General features: G+C 41.8%; 2 protein-coding genes across 6 annotated transcripts in view; one reads left to right on the top strand and one right to left on the bottom strand.

The window, feature by feature from the left end:
* On the bottom strand, positions 1–14,806 carry tmcc1b (transmembrane and coiled-coil domain family 1b). 5 transcript variants are annotated; one of them, XM_085274102.1, is made up of 9 exons: positions 14,694–14,806; positions 11,412–11,585; positions 8,868–8,911; positions 8,656–8,788; positions 6,050–6,827; positions 3,359–3,778; positions 1,663–2,147; positions 1,449–1,584; positions 1–1,367 (listed from the first exon to the last, which is right to left on the bottom strand). In XM_085274102.1, exons 5-9 carry the CDS (start codon positions 6,647–6,649, stop codon positions 1,053–1,055), a joined length of 1,956 nt encoding a protein of 651 aa, XP_085130228.1. In that variant the 5' UTR covers positions 6,650–6,827; positions 8,656–8,788; positions 8,868–8,911; positions 11,412–11,585; positions 14,694–14,806; the 3' UTR covers positions 1–1,052. The 5 variants fall into 5 exon arrangements, with proteins under 5 accessions (XP_085130228.1, XP_085130229.1, XP_085130226.1 ...); XM_085274103.1 differs by having other exon boundaries at positions 8,656–8,724; XM_085274100.1 differs by lacking the exon at positions 8,656–8,788.
* The window catches only part of qrich1 (glutamine-rich 1), a 19,719-nt gene continuing 14,738 nt past the window's right edge, over positions 13,776–18,756 (top strand). The window contains exon 1 of the mRNA XM_085274095.1: positions 13,776–13,795. Coding sequence (XP_085130221.1) covers positions 13,786–13,795 — 10 coding nt within the window. The 5' untranslated portion in view covers positions 13,776–13,785. The remainder of the gene's footprint in view (positions 13,796–18,756) is intronic.

The raw sequence follows: 18,756 nt of genomic DNA, 5'->3' as shown, positions 1-18,756 counted from the left end.
TTCAGTTTTTAAACAGCAAATTTATTTATCTTTAATTAAAAAATAAAAAACAAGAAAAACCCCAACTAAAAGTATTACTATTTCATTGTCACTAATAGAAACAGTACGGAAGCACTGAGTCTTTGAGCACTTTAACTGCTCTTCAAGTATGTTAAATGAGTTCATAGATGATTCCTCTGCAGTGGGAAAAACCACCAGGATAGTAGGGTCCGGTTTGCATGATTGCAACTCCAAGCACAAAATTTCATAATAGTAATATCCTGGCTGTGCCGTTACCAGTGTTACTGACTTCACACATCCAGTAAGAAACAAGAACCCACATGTGTCTGACCCAGAGCAATGTAGCTGATGTGCAAGCACCCCGTTCTTTAGAGTGTAGTGAGCAGAGAGAAGAAGTGTTGGTCATAAAAGCTGAAATCTGAAAAGAGAGCAAAGAGGGGAAAAAAAGCAGACGGAAAAAAAATTGAATCACAAGACCAGAAAAAAAAAGTACAAAAAAGAGAGCGTGGGCGACTATGACTGCAGAACACTGTAGGCTCATTACAGTTAAAAAGAACATAAAAATCCATCAATCGGCTGTATTAAAAATAGCAGTAACTCCAAAACAATACCACTTGAATCAGTTGAAAAGTAATAAAACTCTGAATAATATTTTCTTCTGTGGGGAAACAATGAAATGTTTTCCCACATGTAAACAAATTCACTCAGAAGAGAGAAATCAAGTGTGCAGTTCTCTCAGCCCGCTCCTTCAACTATGCCCCGTTCACCCTTTTACAGTATGCTCGTGCCACAATTGCACCAGATATAGAAAGTCCATATCAAACATCCAGCCTTTTCTCTCCGTATCCACTTTTATTCTCCTCGAAACGTATTTCATAGAGCAGTAAAGTGACAGACAGCTTTGTAATCCTCCTGTTTTGAGAAGCTGCTGGAAAAAGGAGGACTGCTGAGATTCATCTTCCCACATGGGCCAGTGTCATTCCTTTATTATCGCTTTCACACCTCCGGTCCCTTCATGTTTAAATTACTTAAATGCACCTTCTCCAGGCCGGTCATCTGGGGTGCAGAAGAAAGCGATGCATATACTCTGAAATGGCATCCCAGTGCCTCCAGAGGATGGCGAGGATAATTACAAGGAGCAATGTAGAAAGTGTGCGGCTGCGGGTTTTCATCAGGGGCACGACGCAGTTAGCCACTGTGGACACAAACACCAAAAGGACTGCCATCACAGCTAGCAGCACATTGATTAGTTTTCCAAGAAGAGTCCGCGCTGTGGCATTCTCCAAACCCTCCAGCTGCACCACCTGCTGTTGCTGCTGCTGCAGCTCCATTTTGGAAATGCGTGTCTGACAAGCCTCCAGCGCCTCCTGCAGGTGAGAGACAAAAGAGTCGGTGACAGAGCTCTAATAAGGAAGCACACGTGTTCTGTTCATCCAAGCGAGGCTTACCTGTATGTCTCTCGCTCGTTCATAAGACTGATAGGCGATCTTCTCCTCCATGCTCGCCAGTTCTTGTTTCAAGTTCAAAATTTCATTCTGGTGCAGTTCTGTCAAGTCATTCAGTTGTTCTTCTAAACGTTCACACCTGCAAAGCAGCACATTTCACAAAATGGTACAAGTCCTACATAAACAGACTATACTGCAGAGCACATGACAAATCTACCTGTATCGTTCCTCTTGCAGCCCTTCCATGATCATAGTGTAGTCCCGCTGATAGTGGGCTTTTAAATTTTCAAAGGACTCCTCAAGTCGACCTTGGTTTTCCCGAAGCTCTTGGATCTCGTGGAGTATAGCATCAAAGCCTGAGGCTTGTGCATGATCAAGCGTGTTGCCCTTAGAGCTGGGGGGGCCTCCTGGGGCACCAGGGGTGCTGTTTGCTCCTGCAGAACCAGAAGTAGCACTAGAGCAGTCATCATCACTGGGATACTTTGGGCTGGATGGTAAGGCCCCTGTTCCAAGTGCCCTTGCTCCCCCAGGACCAATGCCCTCATCTCCTTGGGTTTCATCGAGAGAGTCCTTCAGAGCTGCGATGTTATCAGCGCTGCCAAACTTGTTACGGATGATGTTAGCTATTTCTTTCGGCTTGGACACCACGGCTCCAGCTGCAGAATGAGTTGCTTGAGAGAAGCTGGAGAGGCCTCCTGTTACCTGTAGTGAAACAGGATCAAGTCAATACTCAAGAATGCTTTTGTGATATACTATAAAAAAGCTCTGGCTACATTAAACACCAAGTGTATCGAGACAGTTTGCAGAGCGCACACACTTTTAATTGGCACATCTGCAGATCTGTGCATGACTGGGTCAATCACAAATTAAACAACATTTTGAACTTTTACTGGTATGTTTTCAAGTTGAGGTGAGAGGTGATAAACCCTATCCTAACTGACACTGGTTAGAAGATAAGAGTACACCTGAACAGTTCAGCAGTCCAGATAATCACAGATAAATCTGTGGATGTATTTTGAATTATCCATTAACCCATTAACCCATTAATTGGCTGTAACCAAGGAACCTCACACGACCACAGGGAGAATGCAGACTCCGCACAACAATTTAATAAAAAAAAAAAAAAAAAGTTAAAAAACGGAAGACTAGTCTATTTTTTTACTTCTGCACCTCTAATCTACGTGGCTGATTTGTACAACTGCACTGACACTTCCAATGGCATCATCAAAAATGGCTAAACCAGGTGAAGTGCTGCAGCAGATACTCAGCAAATGGTCGGTGAAGCCACAGATTAAGATTGTATGATGTTTGTTATCAAGTAAACTGAAGGAAAAAGGCCACAAATATGTTACTGCAACACTATCAGATGGAGAACTTGAGGATTGATTCCACCAGAAAAATAACTAGTCTGTTATTCATGTTTATGCATTTCAGTCTTAACATTGAGCATTGTCCTCCATGTGACCTGGGAGCTGCTCTGAGAAAATTCACAAAGGTTTAACATAAATAATTAGTATGGAAGGTAAATGGTAACCACTACCACTGTACTCCTCTATATCGAGTCACATATTTTATCAGTTATTCAACAGAGTTCTGCTTTTCAAGAAAGTCAACAGTGAGAACAACGACTGGCAGTATGTGCAGTAAGTATGCAGTATTTACATGCAGTGATGTATTTCAGGTAAATGCCACAGCACCTTGCAAGAGAGCAGAATGCAGAGGTTTGTCTTATTTGGTTGAGATAATATGAATTTTAGTGTTCTGTTGTCAGGGCACTTTTTTAAGGCATGAGTGCACTACAGGAGAACGACTTGGACAGGATGATTTCAAAGCTTTGGAGAGCTATGAAAAAAAATTACCTAAAAATTTAAATGACGCTTAAAAAACAAAAAAACAAAAAAAAAAACACAGACCTTGGCTCCGACGTCCTTCAGGCCCTGATGCATGTCTCGGAAAACGTCTTTGGGCTGGCGAGGGATGCCGTTGTGCTCCACCTCTCGAAGCTTCCGGTGGTAGTGCTCAAGCTTCCTCTGCAGCTGCTGGATAGTCTGAGCCGACTTTTGGTTCTTCTTCTCGAACACCTGTTTGATGCGTGCACTCTGCTGTTTGTCAGCATTATTGGCGAGTTTCAGGTATTCGGCCACATTGTCGTCACGTGCAGTTTGTTCTATCTTGATTTGTTCTGTGAGCTTGAGGATCTTCTGCTGCAGTTGGGCAATGGCCTGCTTGGTACGCTGGGGGTCTGGGGTACTGTCAACCACGTCATATCCATCTGCGCCGTATGGGAGGGCATTGGGTGATATAGCAGGGCCCGATGCATCGTAACGATCAAGCTGTTCAAGAAAAGTGGAAAGAGGAAAGTATTTAACCACTTAAAACATAATCAAAACATTTAAATCACTGTGCCATAGTTAAAACTAACCTCCTCGTTTCATATAGTGTGCTAAACAGATGTGTTTTATCAGTTTAGTAAGTCCTGCACTGAAAGTGTAAAAGTATCAACTACTGCACAATTTGTATAAATGACAACATCGTTTTTGATACATTTCTCTAATGTCTCTGGATCACACCATTTGTGTCCAATTCAAAATGACAAACTGCTCCTGCTGGGCCAATTTTGTAGTTTTAATCATCCTATAAACGCTGAGTAACCTGTGAATCGCTCCTTTTAAACTTAAGGTTTAATTTGCAAAGATTTTTTTAGGCCAAAAACTGGCAACACTAATCAGCACTAACTGAAGGTATACAAATGACTATTTTCACCTACTCATGCACACACGTTTGCACCCTTCAGAGTGATCTGTAACTACATATTCACAACAGCAGAGGGCACCTGTCAACAAAATTCCACCTTAACTGTCACTGCCCAGCTCCAAATCCAGAAGGTACAAGTACAATAAAATAGATAAACAGAAGGAAAGAAAAATCATTCAAAAGGCAGCAAGTCAACTAATTTTTGTGGTGCTGCTTTGACAGCAATTTAAATGTTCCCCCTGTGACGTGCTTTAGTTACAAAGTCCAGGACAAGTAACCCGACTCCACAAACGAACACCCTCACCCTGAGGCCGCGGGAGAGAGAAACATTAAATCTGAAACAGAAAATCAACAAACACGAGAGCCAACACCCATGACTGAAAACACGACTGCAGCCAACTAAATGACGTAAACCCAAAAAGGTGATGCAAGGTTATGCTATCTAATAACCTGCAAAACAGGAAGACTACTTCAAATTCCAACTGCAGGGTTGAATATACTTGAAACGACAAGGGTGAGTCGTAGAGCAGCTACATAATAATGTAACATCTTCTACAAAGCTCATGTTTTATGTGTGATTGTGACCCTATTCCTATAATCACAATAATCTTCTGTAACAGCATAAATAAAGTTTTTATATTCAGAAATCATGAAATTTTCCTCCTACATGATTTCTGAATCAGTGATCCTGACTGGTGTCGGTTTGTATCCGGCTAAACAAACACATTCAACACACCTGCCGACTATAAAGGTAAAGGACTGCAAGGCTGATGGATGTGATGTTTGACCACATGCAAAAACTAGCTTTAAATTTACAATTTGTTTATATAAACTTGTGCATCTCAAACTGAAAACTCATCCATTAATTTTTAGTGTCTACTTCTTCTAAAAGTAAACAACAAAGAGATTGAGAGACTTTTTTTTACTGTCAGCCATAAGCGGACTTTAGCTGAGAGCTGCTGATTACAAGTTACCGGTCCAAAGGTTGTTTTGGGGGGTTTTGCCGAATAATCAATTTAAGAGAGTTTCCCGCCATTGTGAGGTCATGCAGTCTTTCATAACTGTACTTAAATGTCAAACAAACAAGTTTTGAGTTTGTTTAGCCCTGCAAGCCCGCTCTGACCTGAAGTACACTCGGACAGCAAAAGCTAAATTTAGAAAGGCTTAAAGCACATAGTGACCAAACACTCAAAGGCAATCTCTGACCTTCCACCGCTGACAGCTCATCTCCCCATTCAGCAGCTCATCCCTGCGCATCTAAAGCATTAATGGCCTCTTAACAAGTTTGTCCAACTCATTTAGTTTTGACATTCCTGCACACAAATTAGTGCGCGAGTCAGTTTGTGTTTATTTTTAAAATGTAACTGTTTATTTTTAAATAAGCCAAACAAATTAATCCTGAGTGCAAAGCCTTAGTATTGCACCTTGATTCTGAAGGTTTAGACCTCATCTCTATATACAGTATAATGATGTCAGGATTTGCAGTGAGAGTTGTACTTCACATCCTGTGCTTTCACAGTACACTGCACATATTTGTATGTGGTTAGAGGTGAGTGTCATTCTGACTTCTGGAACTACAGTTTCCATCCGTGAATCAGGAAATGTCTCATTTTCAAATTAGAAACTAAGTATAAGTAAAGACTCTGGTTCTATTTTTGTCTTTCGATATTACAGTTTGTAAAACAAGCATTTTGACAAGTAATACTACATTAACTGGAGGCAGATCCTGAACCAGCTATAACACACTATTACTGACATTAAACACTTTTATTTACTGGCAAGTTTCAGTTCAGACTTTTTAGGGCAAACACGCCAGATTTTACAACAAGAATCAAAACTAAGACTCTCACCTTGTCGGGCTCTTCAGTGGAGTGGTAACCAGAGGTCAGCAGCATGTCAGCCAAGGCTGGGCTGCTGGGTGTGTCTGTGGTCGAAGAGGAGCGTGGGCGTCCAGCCTGCAACAGGGCTTCATGGGTGCTGCGCCGGTGGATCTGTGGGCTACCTTTCTGGGGAGGGTCCCCAGTGCCGCCCGCCTTGCTGCGGCGGCTCTGCAGGCTGGTGCCTCGCTTTATCATTGGTGGACCTCGGATCTGCTGCAGGACACGGCTCAGAGCTGCAGGAGGGGCGGAAGTGGCAGGGGTGTCAGAATCCAAAGGGAGGGCCGAGGAGGCGGGGGTGTCCCCTACTTCTGACCCTACGTCAGCGGGTTCGGAGGGAGGGGCGCTTGCGCAGGACGAGGCGGAGTCATGCGGGGAAACGGAGGAGCGTCGGCGCTGTGGCTGGAAGAATTGCTTCAGGCCATGGCCCAACGCTCCCATGTTCTCCAGGGCATTATGGGTGATTTTGGACAAGCCGTGCTCTGACTCCGACGCCCTCCTGCCGAGCTCTGGCTCCGCTCGCCCTCCTGCGTCCGGCTCCTCTGGACTCTGCTCACTACTACCCTGATCCATCTGAGACCTCCAGTTTCACAGTGAGGGTCCTGCTCGGGGTGTGAAGGAGACTAGCTACGCCCCGTCGACACCCCGCCCTCTGAGAGGCAGGTTGAAAGCAGGGAAGCAGAGGGGATGGCGCTCAGTTGGGCCTTTTGAGTGGGCATGCATCTGTGGCTTGGCTCAATGTCATGCTTGTCTACCACAAAAGGAAAATAAAATGTATTATGACATGCAGCAGTGAGTGAGGAACATAATAAGCAGCAGAAGAATAGGAAACAATACTAAGCAACAAAAACCTGGGTTGGCACAGACATGACCTTTTTTTTTTGCAGTCAACATGATTCTTAGTTAACTTTTGTTCACAATCTGGATAAAGACATAGGTACCCATTTCGGTTCGTGCTGGGCAGATGTACTGGACGTGCTGGTATACCAGTCGTAATTTTTAGCGTGATATTAATTTTTTTAAATGCCACTGTTTCAGTAAAAAGACAAAACACCCACTGTGGCTCATCAAGGGGTTTAAATGTGTTATAATATTCAGACGGGACCTGTGGTGACTGAGCAGCCTTCCTCCTCACAGTTATTATCAATGAGGCACTTGTTCTCGTTGTCCAAAAACACAGACATGCGTGTTAATCTATCGTGTTATTCTTATTTGGTGAGATGGCAAATACAGCAAATGGTTCAAAACACCGAACAACTGAATAATTAAAACTTATATTTATTGTTCTTGTATTTGTTCATCATTTTGAGATCTGCAACTAAACTTCATATATATAATTTGCAAGAATTTGTGTTATAAAACTAATTCCCAAATGCTATTTACATTTAGATGCTGGTGCACTAGGTAGTGTCATCTAGATTGGTTAACACATCCTGGATGCTATGATTATTCAATTAAGATTTGATGTAAAAAGCCATATAAGGCAAATATTATTAACCTACAACTAAAGCTACGTTTCCCTGCTTCCTTGTCAAAAGGGTTCGTCACAGCAGGCAGCGCCGCATGTTTAATTTGGCACAGCTTTACACCGTTTGCCCTTCCTGACTCAACCAAAAAAGGAATTTGTGTCTCCAGCTGGAATTGAACAGGTGACCTTTTGTGAATGTGAATGTGTAAACCACTACATTGTGATTAATAATCTGCAACTAATCTGTGAATCATTTACTATTTCTCACATTAACAGCTGAATGGAATGTAATTACAGCTAACCAGGTAGAATAACAGTGTGTGATAGCTGCAAGGGCAATCTGCCACTGGTCAGAGGACGAGAAAATACTAAACTGGAGACGCATCAAAGTAACTTGTGACCAAGAGAGACTGTGAATGTTCTATTTGGATATTTGGTGTTTTAAAAATAAAATTGACAAGTTTGCTGGAATTTGTGCTCATGCAGCTCCTCTGTGTTCAGTAAGGCAAAGCAAACTTGTTATTCGAGGGCTTTTCCTGATGACAGCAGAGCATGTGCCACAAAACTTGGAAGAGTAAGTTTGAATGGAGGCTGTGGCAAAGCTGCACATAACTACACTTCCATGGAAACATTAATGCAACACAAAGGGACATTATATGTAACCTAAAAGCACAATCAGCACCCTGTTAAGGATCAACTTTGTTTAAGTATTTTATTTTTGCAAAGAGATCCTAAAAGTAGATTACTCACATGATATGTAAGGGAAAAAAAAACACCAGAATCATCACCAGAAAGCTATACTGCGTGTTTCGTGTCATGACTGTGTCAACCCAGTAAAGCAAAAACATAAAATCTACGAAATAAACAAGTACAGTTTCTGAAATGCTCATATCTGATATACTGCACATGTGCAGATAGTGTCCATTCTTTATTTTTGCCCTTATGTATAAAATCATTGAATTATTACATTTCAGAAAGTGTTCCTTACAGAACTAAATAATCAACGTAACTGAGAATGTTCAGATGCTAACAAAGAGACCACAACAAACTAAACGTAAAATAAACATAAATGAAGATCTAAATGGAGAGTGACTACAATCTATTTCTCAACTGAGTAAGGTGCTCCACGATCCACAGCGGCCTCCCCACTTTGCTTCTCATTTCATGAGAAGGCTACATCCTGTAATATAGAGGGCCACTCCAAGTGCTCGGCTTTTAAATGTCAGTTTGTGCTGAACACAGCTCTTTGGGTTTATCAACATGAAACGACAGAGTGAGGATGAGAGCAATAGAGAAGGTTAGATAGTTTGTAAGAGAGCTTACCATCAGCCCAGCCTCTCCTCTTCTGACTCACGAATCAGGACTGGCTAAATGAAGCAGAAGCGCAGACAAAATAAAAAACATAAATTACAATATTCAAATAACAGGAAAAAGAGAAAAACAGAGCTGAACAAAAGCCACTCAGTCACTAATGAGTGGAATGATGGATATGTAAACCAGCACTGCAATAAACAACTTATCAGCATCCAACATGTTGCCCACCGGAAAGCGTCAACAGCCTAGTGGACCTTTGGTTAAAACCTTTAGTCCCTGACACTAAGTTTATGTTTAATACGCATTGTTACTGTTGAATAACAACTACTAGATATACACTACAACAGCAAGACAAGACAACAGCTCATGAATATGAAAACATGAACGCAGCTTAGAACTGCTCCAAGGAGCTGTCACTGCACAGCTCATCTGCAACACATACGAGACGGGAGGATGTAAGCCTGAGAGATTCCTACTTAAACACTTTTCAAATCATTTGTCCTACAAGCTCCAAACCAAACAGCAGAGTTAGCGCTACACAGTCTTCTTTGTTTGAATTCATGGGCATGTTTTGACAATAATTAAACTCAATTATTTTTAAGTACAATTTTCAAGCATGCTGATTTCTTATATCACTAACAGGCAATTTAACTGGTCTCAAGCCGTGCTTCTGCATGCTTCAAGTATGTGAGATCGCGCCTGTCCCTAATCAGAGTGCTTATGGACAGCAGAGGATTACCAATTAGAGGGTTTGATGTTTTCTAAATCAAATATTCACTTGCTACGTTACACCTTTAATACATCTTTCAAAGCATGATAACCAAGGGAACATTACAGTCGACGCTGCATGTCACTAAGGCTGTGATGCGGTTTATTTTGCAGCAGTAACTTTATGATGAGCCGTCAGACAGTCTGTTTTGCGAGACACAATGTACCGTCTGTTTCATCGAGCCATAAAGAAAACATCCAAGGCTTAAAGTGATTGAGGACGAGCTACTTTGCAGACAAACAGAAAAATGATCCTTTGAGTCAGCACAGCTATGTATGTATCATTTAACAAGTCAGCAGAGCAAACCGGCCCAGAAAACCCTTTGAAATGCTCCATTAGTGACACTGTGACTCACTGCATGCTAGTCCAGCTTTTAGACCTGCAGCATCTGAGAAGAAAGCTCATTGTTCAAGAGTAGGTGGTGGTGAACAGTTCAGTAACGAAAGGAAGCTCCTTAACCGCTTCTTGCAGAAACAACACATTAAAACGCTGCTATTTAGTTTTAAACCAGTATCTTGGTTCACTCCTGTTGTTGCTCTTGGTTTTCGTATCTGCTGCTTCAGTTCAGAGGAGCTACCTGCTCATAGAGGTATTGAATACTATATTTATCTAAATAACAACATATCCAACAGATTAAAGCATAAATTTCATCTGATATGAGAAACAGAAGCTCTTTGACCACACATTATTACTCTGAATCGCTTACAAGACTCGTGTGAAGACAAATATTCGACACAGATATGTGACAACGTCCTACATCTACAATAAAAGTACAAAGGCATCTGAGTCCTCCAGGCTGAGGGCAAAGTGTTCTCTTTGAAGTGGGTCAGCCAACATTCGCCCATCACTCTGTGTACATACAGTGCTGCATGGGCACATCATCTACATGAGGTACGTTTTCACTGCAGGAACAAGCGGCAGGCACGAGGCAGCTCGAGGATGAATGAAACCACAACAGAGGGAACATCGTTCCACTTCTCCTAAATTAGCGTTTTTCAGGAAAGAAAAGGTGGTTAATTGACTTTAGAGAGTTTAAACCAATGCTGCTATGATTCATTTTTTAACCACTGAAACCAGCTGTTGTTGTTTCAACCAGTTGTTGTTTCAAGGTGCCCTGAAACGACCCACAAGTTCCTACACCAGAAATATGCAAGCAGCGTTCCTGTTTGGAGCATGTCAGCAAGTCCTTTTGGAGCTGTGTCTTACTAGTATAAAAGACACATCTCCTGGATGCACTGGTACGCATCTTCAGTGATGTATCCTGGGGTCATCAGGTGTTTCGGGTCTCACAACATCATACCCAGCCGGGGGTGATCAGGCCCCGACTTGCGGTACGTAGCTACCCACGGATCAGCCCTCTTGATCCACAGCTACCTTGTGGCTTTCTCTGCCGCTTCACTCACAGCCTGGATGGCCCTCTTCTTGGCTGCCCCAGCCACGCCCAGCCGGCCTAGGACTTTGCAGAGTGATCGTCTGGCAAACCCCTACAACCCACTTCTATGGGCTCATAGAAAGTCTTCCAAGTCGTCGTTTCCTTTCATTGGCCTCCTCAATCCACTCTTCCCAGGGCACTGTGAGTTCCAGCATGATCAGCTGTTTTGAGGCCTCAGAAATACTCTTGAATACTCTTATTCACACTCATTACCATAAACTAGGTTGAATGCATTAGTTTATTCCTTAATTTAACTGGGGATAGAGATAGATAAGTGAAAAGATCCAACAATGTCAATCCTGACAAAAAGGGCATTCATTGCAGCAGGAGTGTACTTGGTGATAAGACATACCTTCAAATGTGGTCATGTGCAATAGATCTATTCTATTGCCACAGAAAAAGACTCAGTAATCCAGGCAAGTATCCAGCACTGCTTCCTCTGGGTACGTTTTTCCAAATTAAAACTGGCAGAAGAGCTGTCAAACTTCAGTCAACTGTTTCCGTGGACATTTAGAAAGATCACATGCTGCAAAGAAAAAGAAGAACAAGAAAAACAAGAATAAAAAAGAGATGCAAAAGTGTGTACTAATGTGCGGTAATAATCAAGCAGTTACATAATCTGTATTATTAAGACCACAAGCAGCCATCCTCCTGCACTAAAAGTAGAGTCAATATTTGGCACCAATAATTAATTCTAACAATCTTATAAAGCAAAGCTGTAATAGGGTGTTCTTGCAGTGCTGCTGAAATTGATGTATGAGGATTTAAATTAAAAACCACAAGGATTGCCCCTAACAGCACACACAACAAACCAAGGCCATTTAATATCCGATATTCAATCCACAACAAATGGTTACAGCCATCCCCCCTATGTCAGGAAGCTCATACAACTCGTTGGATGGCGGAATGAAAACATGTAGTTTAATTTTGTAGAGCGCAGGGCCCCCGCCCCCCTGAGGACTTTTAGCTTAATTAACTGTGTAATGTTAATTAATAGTGCTGCATAGCCCAGAGGGATTATGTGCTGGACAGGTTTACGGAGGCAAATCTACAATAAAATAATGCGACACTGACACAGATGTAAACATCGCTGTCTGTAAGAATAATCTGCCACAATCAAAGCACAAGGAGTGAAAAGGATCTGTGCCTACTAATAAAAAAAAGTCTCCTTTAAATATACTACAGCACCAAAATGATCCTGTCAAGACAAAAAGGCTCAACTAAATGTATTTATAGCACTGACACTTACTTCAGTTCGCTTCAATGAAGTTAAGAGAGTTAAATCAAACTGTACTGTGCTAATGTTTTTTTCATTTTCTCAACCAGAGAGGTGGTTGAGTACGTTTAAGCTCTACCATGAATTAATGATGGTCCCGGCATGTTTCTGTTGTTTTTGTTCGTGTTCGTGATTGATTCATATCACCTGAACAACTCCTCTCTGCACTCATTCTTTGTGAAATAAAGGACGGTAGGAAAAGAAAACACCCTGACAAAACCACGTAAGCCGCCCGTCGTTTACCCATCACCACACAGCCCCGGCTAGGTAATTACATTACTCGAGGGGTTACAGGTGCATTCGGTGTCATTACATGTGACGTAACTGTAGTAACGCCTGTACTTAAAAATTGAAAAGGAGATGCTGTGATAAACTAAATTATGTATGTACATACTTGTCTGTATGAGTGCCGTTATTGAGTTACTGCAAATAGTCCGAGCCCAGCGGTTTAACATTAGCCAGAGATAAGAAGAGGATGGAATTAGCAGCTCGCTAGCTTATATTCGTGGGTCCGGGCTTTAAAAAAACTACTGTTGGACATTTTCACAAAACAATCGTGAAATCTACGGCTTTACTTCAGAGTGGTACAAACCCTTGTGCCAGCTAAAGTCAGAAAACATCGCTTTCCCCGAATTGAAGGCTTGGCTTCTCCACTGGTGGCTAACCGGGCAAGCTAACGTAAAGGAGCCGGAGGGCGTTTATTTCACTCCACGGTGCACACCGGTGTTGGTGTTAAGCGGAGCGAGGTCATGCTTAAAATTCATGATAACAGCACATATCGCAGTGTCAAACCCCTGCCCACATCACACCGGAGCTCACGTGAAGCTCTTTAAAATGCAGTCAATGTTTTACAACCTACATACAGAAGCCGAAACTCTTTAAAGCCAGTTTGTGTTGTTTTTGTGTTGTCAGGAGACCTGATTGATTTAACAGTGTGTGTATCCTGCAAAGAACAGAGTGTAGGCTAACATCACCTCTCATTGCTGCCACGCCTTGTAATGTGGCTTCATATTAAAGTTCACCCAACATCCCTGATTTGAATGTATAAACCAGAAGATGACCGCTGTGTAAGGTGACAGGTGTTTATGACAGGCTCTCCAGTGATAGCAGCAGTTCTGCAGGAGTTCCCCGTTTTCAACAAAACAAAGCGTTAATACACATTTAGTAGCTGTTTATTACACTACATGGCTATTAATGTCATTATTACAGGTTATTCTAGAAGAGCCTCGTCATACACTTACACCCACAAACACAAACTGAAACACAACTTCTTCCCAGAAGCTGTAGCACTGCTGAACTCTGTCACTAACTTATGCATATCTATATCTTGTAAACTTTCCCTTTCACTTGCTGCTATCCTTCTGTCTCAGATCACCCGTGACGTTCATCTCCACCCTGCCTGCACACGTCTTCTTTATCTGTCTTGTGCACTTTCAGGTGCTTTGGATGGATGACCTCAGGTATTTACATTAACACCTTCACTATCTCTACTCCTTGCATGCACCATGTATAGCTATAATTTCATTATGCTTGCATAATGACAATGAAACCTTATGCAGTCATACCCAAACAACAAATAGGCTACCAAGATACTGAGTCATGAACACTGGAAACTCTCCTGCCATATGAAATGTAACCATCAAAATCCATAATAGCAGAAATAAACTGACAGCATCAGCACCGGAGAGGGGGAGGCGGGGACGGTCCCGACAGGTGTGAAAATCTCGAACACGTTTACATTGGAGGTATTGGGTGGCCATCTGTCACCTACTCCCACCAGGCTTTCTTAATCACACCTTCTTGTATTTCATGGTGGCGTATTTAGTCCTCGCAGAGCAGCTTTGCGTTAGCTAATACTCTTTGTACCAGGGCTTGATGGACAAAATCCTTTAGTTTTAGCTAAATGTTATATTCCTCGAATATCCCGACTGTTAAAAAAACATATACATATATCGTCACTGAATCCAGCTGGGTGTTGTCCCCAAAGTTGAACCCTGACGAGTTACAACATGAGCAATCAGTTCGCTTTTCGTGAGCACACACATGTAAATACACTCCACATCGCCCACCCTGAACACCCTGGCTGGTAAATCAGGCGCTTATTCGCCGCCTGACCACTCGCAGCTGTCAGTTAGCAGCAGGCTGGCTAGGCTCTCAAAGCTAACCAACATCGCTTCAGCCATGGTTAGCTACAGGCAGCAAACAGGCTCATCGCCAGGCGGCAGCGGCAACCGGATAATTAACCCACCGGCCCTGGAGTGCCTGCACGGCGGGCGACAGCACGAGGAAACACGTTTCATTCATACGAGGCTTCTCACATTTAAAAAAAAAATGTGTGTTTTGCGGGTATCAACTTACATGAGCGCTCAGAGGATTGTGTTGATGACCGTTCATTTCTCCCGATGGTGGACACTCCCACGGTGACGTCAAATAGCGTGCTCGACGTCAGAGCAGTGCCGAGCTCTCGCCCATCCTTCGCGCGTGTGATCCACGCAGGTGAGCAGGTTGACTGCTGGGTCACACGTCCCTGACCTTGCACTGTTCAAGTAAATGTTTTCAGGCGTGGCTGCAGATATTTTCTCTTAAATTTAACTCAGTATTTTGTTTGGGAATGTTAGGGTCTGTATTTGTACCCTGAATATAAACGTAACACAAAACAGTATAGAAACCTGGTCGATTATGTATCTGTTCTAACAATGCTTCTTTTTTGGGGGGGAATAAATCTTACATCATTGAAAAAAAAACTGTTTATATCCCTTTAAATGGAGCCAAATTTGTAAGGCAAATACATTTGTGGTTAGAGCAGCAGAGTTGAGTCTGTGGGTTGCATGAAAAGTTTGTCAAAACGTCTCTCCCAGTGCCAAACAGCTTGGAAATGTGTGATTGCCACTGATCGCAGATCAATTACCTCTCTCTCTCTGCATCTTCTCCATACTTTGACCCTACGATCTAATTGCTAGGCCGACTCTGGGCTCAACGCTGAACATAATGTTCACCCACATGTTCAGGTACAGCGCACATGTTGCCAACAACCAGTCCTGATAAAGACCAGAAGCTCAAAACATTAAGCTGTTTGATTCTGGCACAGACGTTTTCGGCCAGTTTTTCATGGATGCAACCAACATACTCAAGTCTGCTGCACAACTCACAAATGCATTTTCCTTACAGATGTGTCACCATGTCAGGTAAAATAAACAGGTTTTCCAGTGGCATAAGTTTTATTGCCAAGAAGCATTCTTCTCAAAGAAAGACCAAACACATATTTCCTTACTTTTGTGCTAAATATATGTAAATGTGACTGGTTAATGACAACATAGATGCAGAATTTCAGTTTTGGGAAGATAAATTTAAGATTATTCTGTTATCAAACAACATTCATCTTGAGAAAGAAACCATGCAAGTTAAGTTTACAGGAATATCTCCACATCAAAGGAGACAGATGAGGTGGTTAAAACACTCAGGTACCTCCTAATTAAGGCGTCTTGTGTATATCCTACTGTGAGGGCACCTAGAGGCAGATCCAAGAAACGGTGGAGGGATTAAGTCACTCAGGTGGCTTGAGAATATTATGGGGTCCCACTAGAAGAGCTAGAGGACGTGGCTAGGGAGAGAGAGGTCTGGGTATCTCTGCTAAGGTTGCTGTCCCCCTGACAGGCTCTGAGGTAATTAAGTTTTATTTATAAATCACTAATTCACAGCAACAGCTGTCTGAAGGTGCTTTATATTGTAAAGTACAGATTCTATTGTTCGGAGAAAACCCCAAGAATCAGACGATCTCTAAGAGCTACCTCTTTGCAAGAGTGGGAAGGAAAAACGTTCTTTTACCAAGACATAACCTCTGGCAGGGGAGCGGCAGCCAGTTGGGGAGTGAGGGGAAAGAGAAAAGAATAAAGGAGAACAAAGTGAGACAAGGGCCAAAACATACTACAGGAGACAAAAGAAATACAGTTTAATGTCACGCAGTAGTGGTATATAAACACAGGCTGGTGTAGAGAGGTGAGAGTGGAGTGGAGAAGAAGTGTTCAGAGTGTCATAAGAGGTCTCACAGCAGCCTAAACCTATTGTAGCAATTGTTCAGGGTCATCTGATCCTAAATGGTTTATCGAAAAGAAACGTTTAAACCTAATCTTAAAAGTAAAGGTTGTGTCTGTGTTTCAAATTCAAACTAAGAGCTGGTTAGAAGGGAGACGGGCCTGATAGCTGAAGGCTTTGCGTTGAATTCTACTTTTAAAAACAGGCCTGCAGCCTGAGAGCAGTTTCTGTTGGGATTATGTTTCTATGAATGTACCCTGAATGTGAGGGTAAAGATTTTAAATTCAGCTCTGGATTTAACAGGAGTCAGTGAAGAGAAGCCAATATTGGGTCAATATTGTGTCTCTTTCTATCCCTTGTTAGTACTTTCTCTGCATTATTTTGGATTAACTGAAGGTTTTTCAGGTAGCTTGTAGAACATGTTTTTAATTTTAGTGATGCTGCTAAACTAATAGCTAATACTAATAACTTTAGTGAATCTCTGTTTCTGCATCTCATACCATCATCAGGTGAATGTTTGATTTGATATGATAAGAGCACTGTGTTACTGTCGCAGATATTAGGACAGCCAGGCGTGTTTATTAGTTATTAATATTAAGACCAAGCGAAAAGACGCCATATATGAGTATAATTGTTATTTGTTGTAATTTGTTTTAATTGTACGTTTAACAATTAAAAAGCATCTTGTAGTGACAGGTCTTCGTGACTAATTGTGATTTTCTATTTTATTTTATGGAAAGTTAGATGTGGTTTGCAGTGCTCAACTAGAGTGACTTTTGTGACACTTCTGTTGCTATAATTAAAAAATAAATAAAAACAACAAATACAATAATTTTCTTACAGACTGAATAATAAAATAAAATAAGTTACTGGCAGATTGGCAGCTGTATGCTATTAAGTTAATGTAAAAAGTATTTACAGTAATTTTACTGCAACTTAAACTACAGCAACATAGTTACTGAAAATAATTTACTGTCATCCAGTTGCCAGTGAGTTAATGTAAAATGTACAGCAACCTGTTCACAGCGTACAGATGAAAGAAAGCAATCCTGCATAAATGTACACATTAAGGAATGCCAAAGGATAGGTGATGGACTGACTGAAAAACACGACAAAACAGTTGAGTATGAGTGTTTTAAACAAATTCAGTCAATGATTGTGTATCCAGTTTTGGCCTCCGATGATAAAGGAAAGGGCAAAGAGGAAACACGGCAGACAGGCTGAAATTCTCTGAGCTGATGGAGCTGTGCTGGTAAGAGGTGTGGCTGAAGGATCAGGAAATACTGGCATGGCAGCTTCACGAGGAACATAATGTCATTACTTGTAAGGGTGTGGATGATAAAATGTTTGAGTCAAAGGCTTCTGAGCGGTGGCAACACTGTTGTTGACATAGTAACAGCAGTATGTTGATGGACACACCACAGGCATCTGGTTAGTCTGAGTGTTCGGGTATTGTGGTGTGGGCTTCTGGATTTACAGGTTTAAGATGCTCGGCAGTTTGAGTTTGATCCTTTGGAGATACGAGCAGTTTGTTAGGGAATGGCAGAAAAGTATATTGAGAAAATACTAGAAACAGGCAAGTGGGGAACTTATTGGACTTGTGATCATTTGTGGTCACAGGTATGGTTACAAAAACCACAGTCATGGAGGAGGGGCAAGAGGGTGAGATGGGGTTGTGGGATGGAAAATTCCAGGTCTCACAGGGAATTGTGAGAACAGAGGAAATGGATATTGTGGATACTATGGAGAGGCAGTTCACGTCTGGGAAACAAGACATGAGGCCTAAATGAGAATTCAGGGTAGGGAAGTGCAGGCACTTCTTAGTTTACAAAGCTTGCAACGGTACCTGAGGGAAGCTACGGATGTAGTAGGGAATACCATAAACATGTGTGATAAGTGTGGGAACTACGTATTGTGGAAACACTGGGAACTGAGGGTACTGAGTCTGCCGCAGGACCTGACCACTTTCACCAGGAGGTGCGATTGGTGTTGTAGTAGGGTTAATGTTGGGTAGCAAAAGGCAAGTAACCAAAAACTCACCATCCGCTCATAAAGGAAGGAGTGAATATTCTTTATCCTGCAAGGAAATAAACTGAGTAAATGTTTGTTTACAATGTTTGACCACAAGAGGGCCCATCACACCTTGATCTGTGAGCACATGCATCAATTAGAAGGTGCAGTAAATGTCAACTGTTCAGAAAACTGTTTAACAATAGATCCACAGATGCTACACGTGTAAACACTCCAGTAGTTTTAATATCTGATTATTAACCATTAATCTTTTTTTTTTAATCTAGTGAATCTAAATTCAATAGTATCAATGCATATTCAATATTCATACACTAAATGAAAAGTGTTTGATTTAGAATAATTAGAATATTAAATATAT

Source organism: Mchenga conophoros, linkage group LG5, assembly GCF_057382185.1.
Source record: "Mchenga conophoros isolate Kocher_MC1m ecotype Shallow Benthic linkage group LG5, M_conophoros_male_GT1.1, whole genome shotgun sequence".
Taxonomy (NCBI): Eukaryota; Metazoa; Chordata; class Actinopteri; order Cichliformes; family Cichlidae; genus Mchenga; species Mchenga conophoros.
Note: the sequence above shows the minus strand (reverse complement) of the source record. Positions and strands in the feature narration are given on the sequence as shown.

Excerpts from the sequence above, each read along its gene's own strand:
- tmcc1b (XM_085274102.1), bottom strand. The coding sequence starts at position 6,649 with ATGGATCAGGGTAGTAGTGAGCAGAGTCCAGAGGAGCCGGACGCAGGA. Across the intron at positions 1,585-1,662 it reads CTGCAAGAGGAACGATACAG|GTGTGAACGTTTAGAAGAAC; the intron begins GTAGATTTGTCA and ends GCTGCTTTGCAG. Across the intron at positions 1,368-1,448 it reads AACGAGCGAGAGACATACAG|GAGGCGCTGGAGGCTTGTCA; the intron begins GTAAGCCTCGCT and ends TCTCACCTGCAG.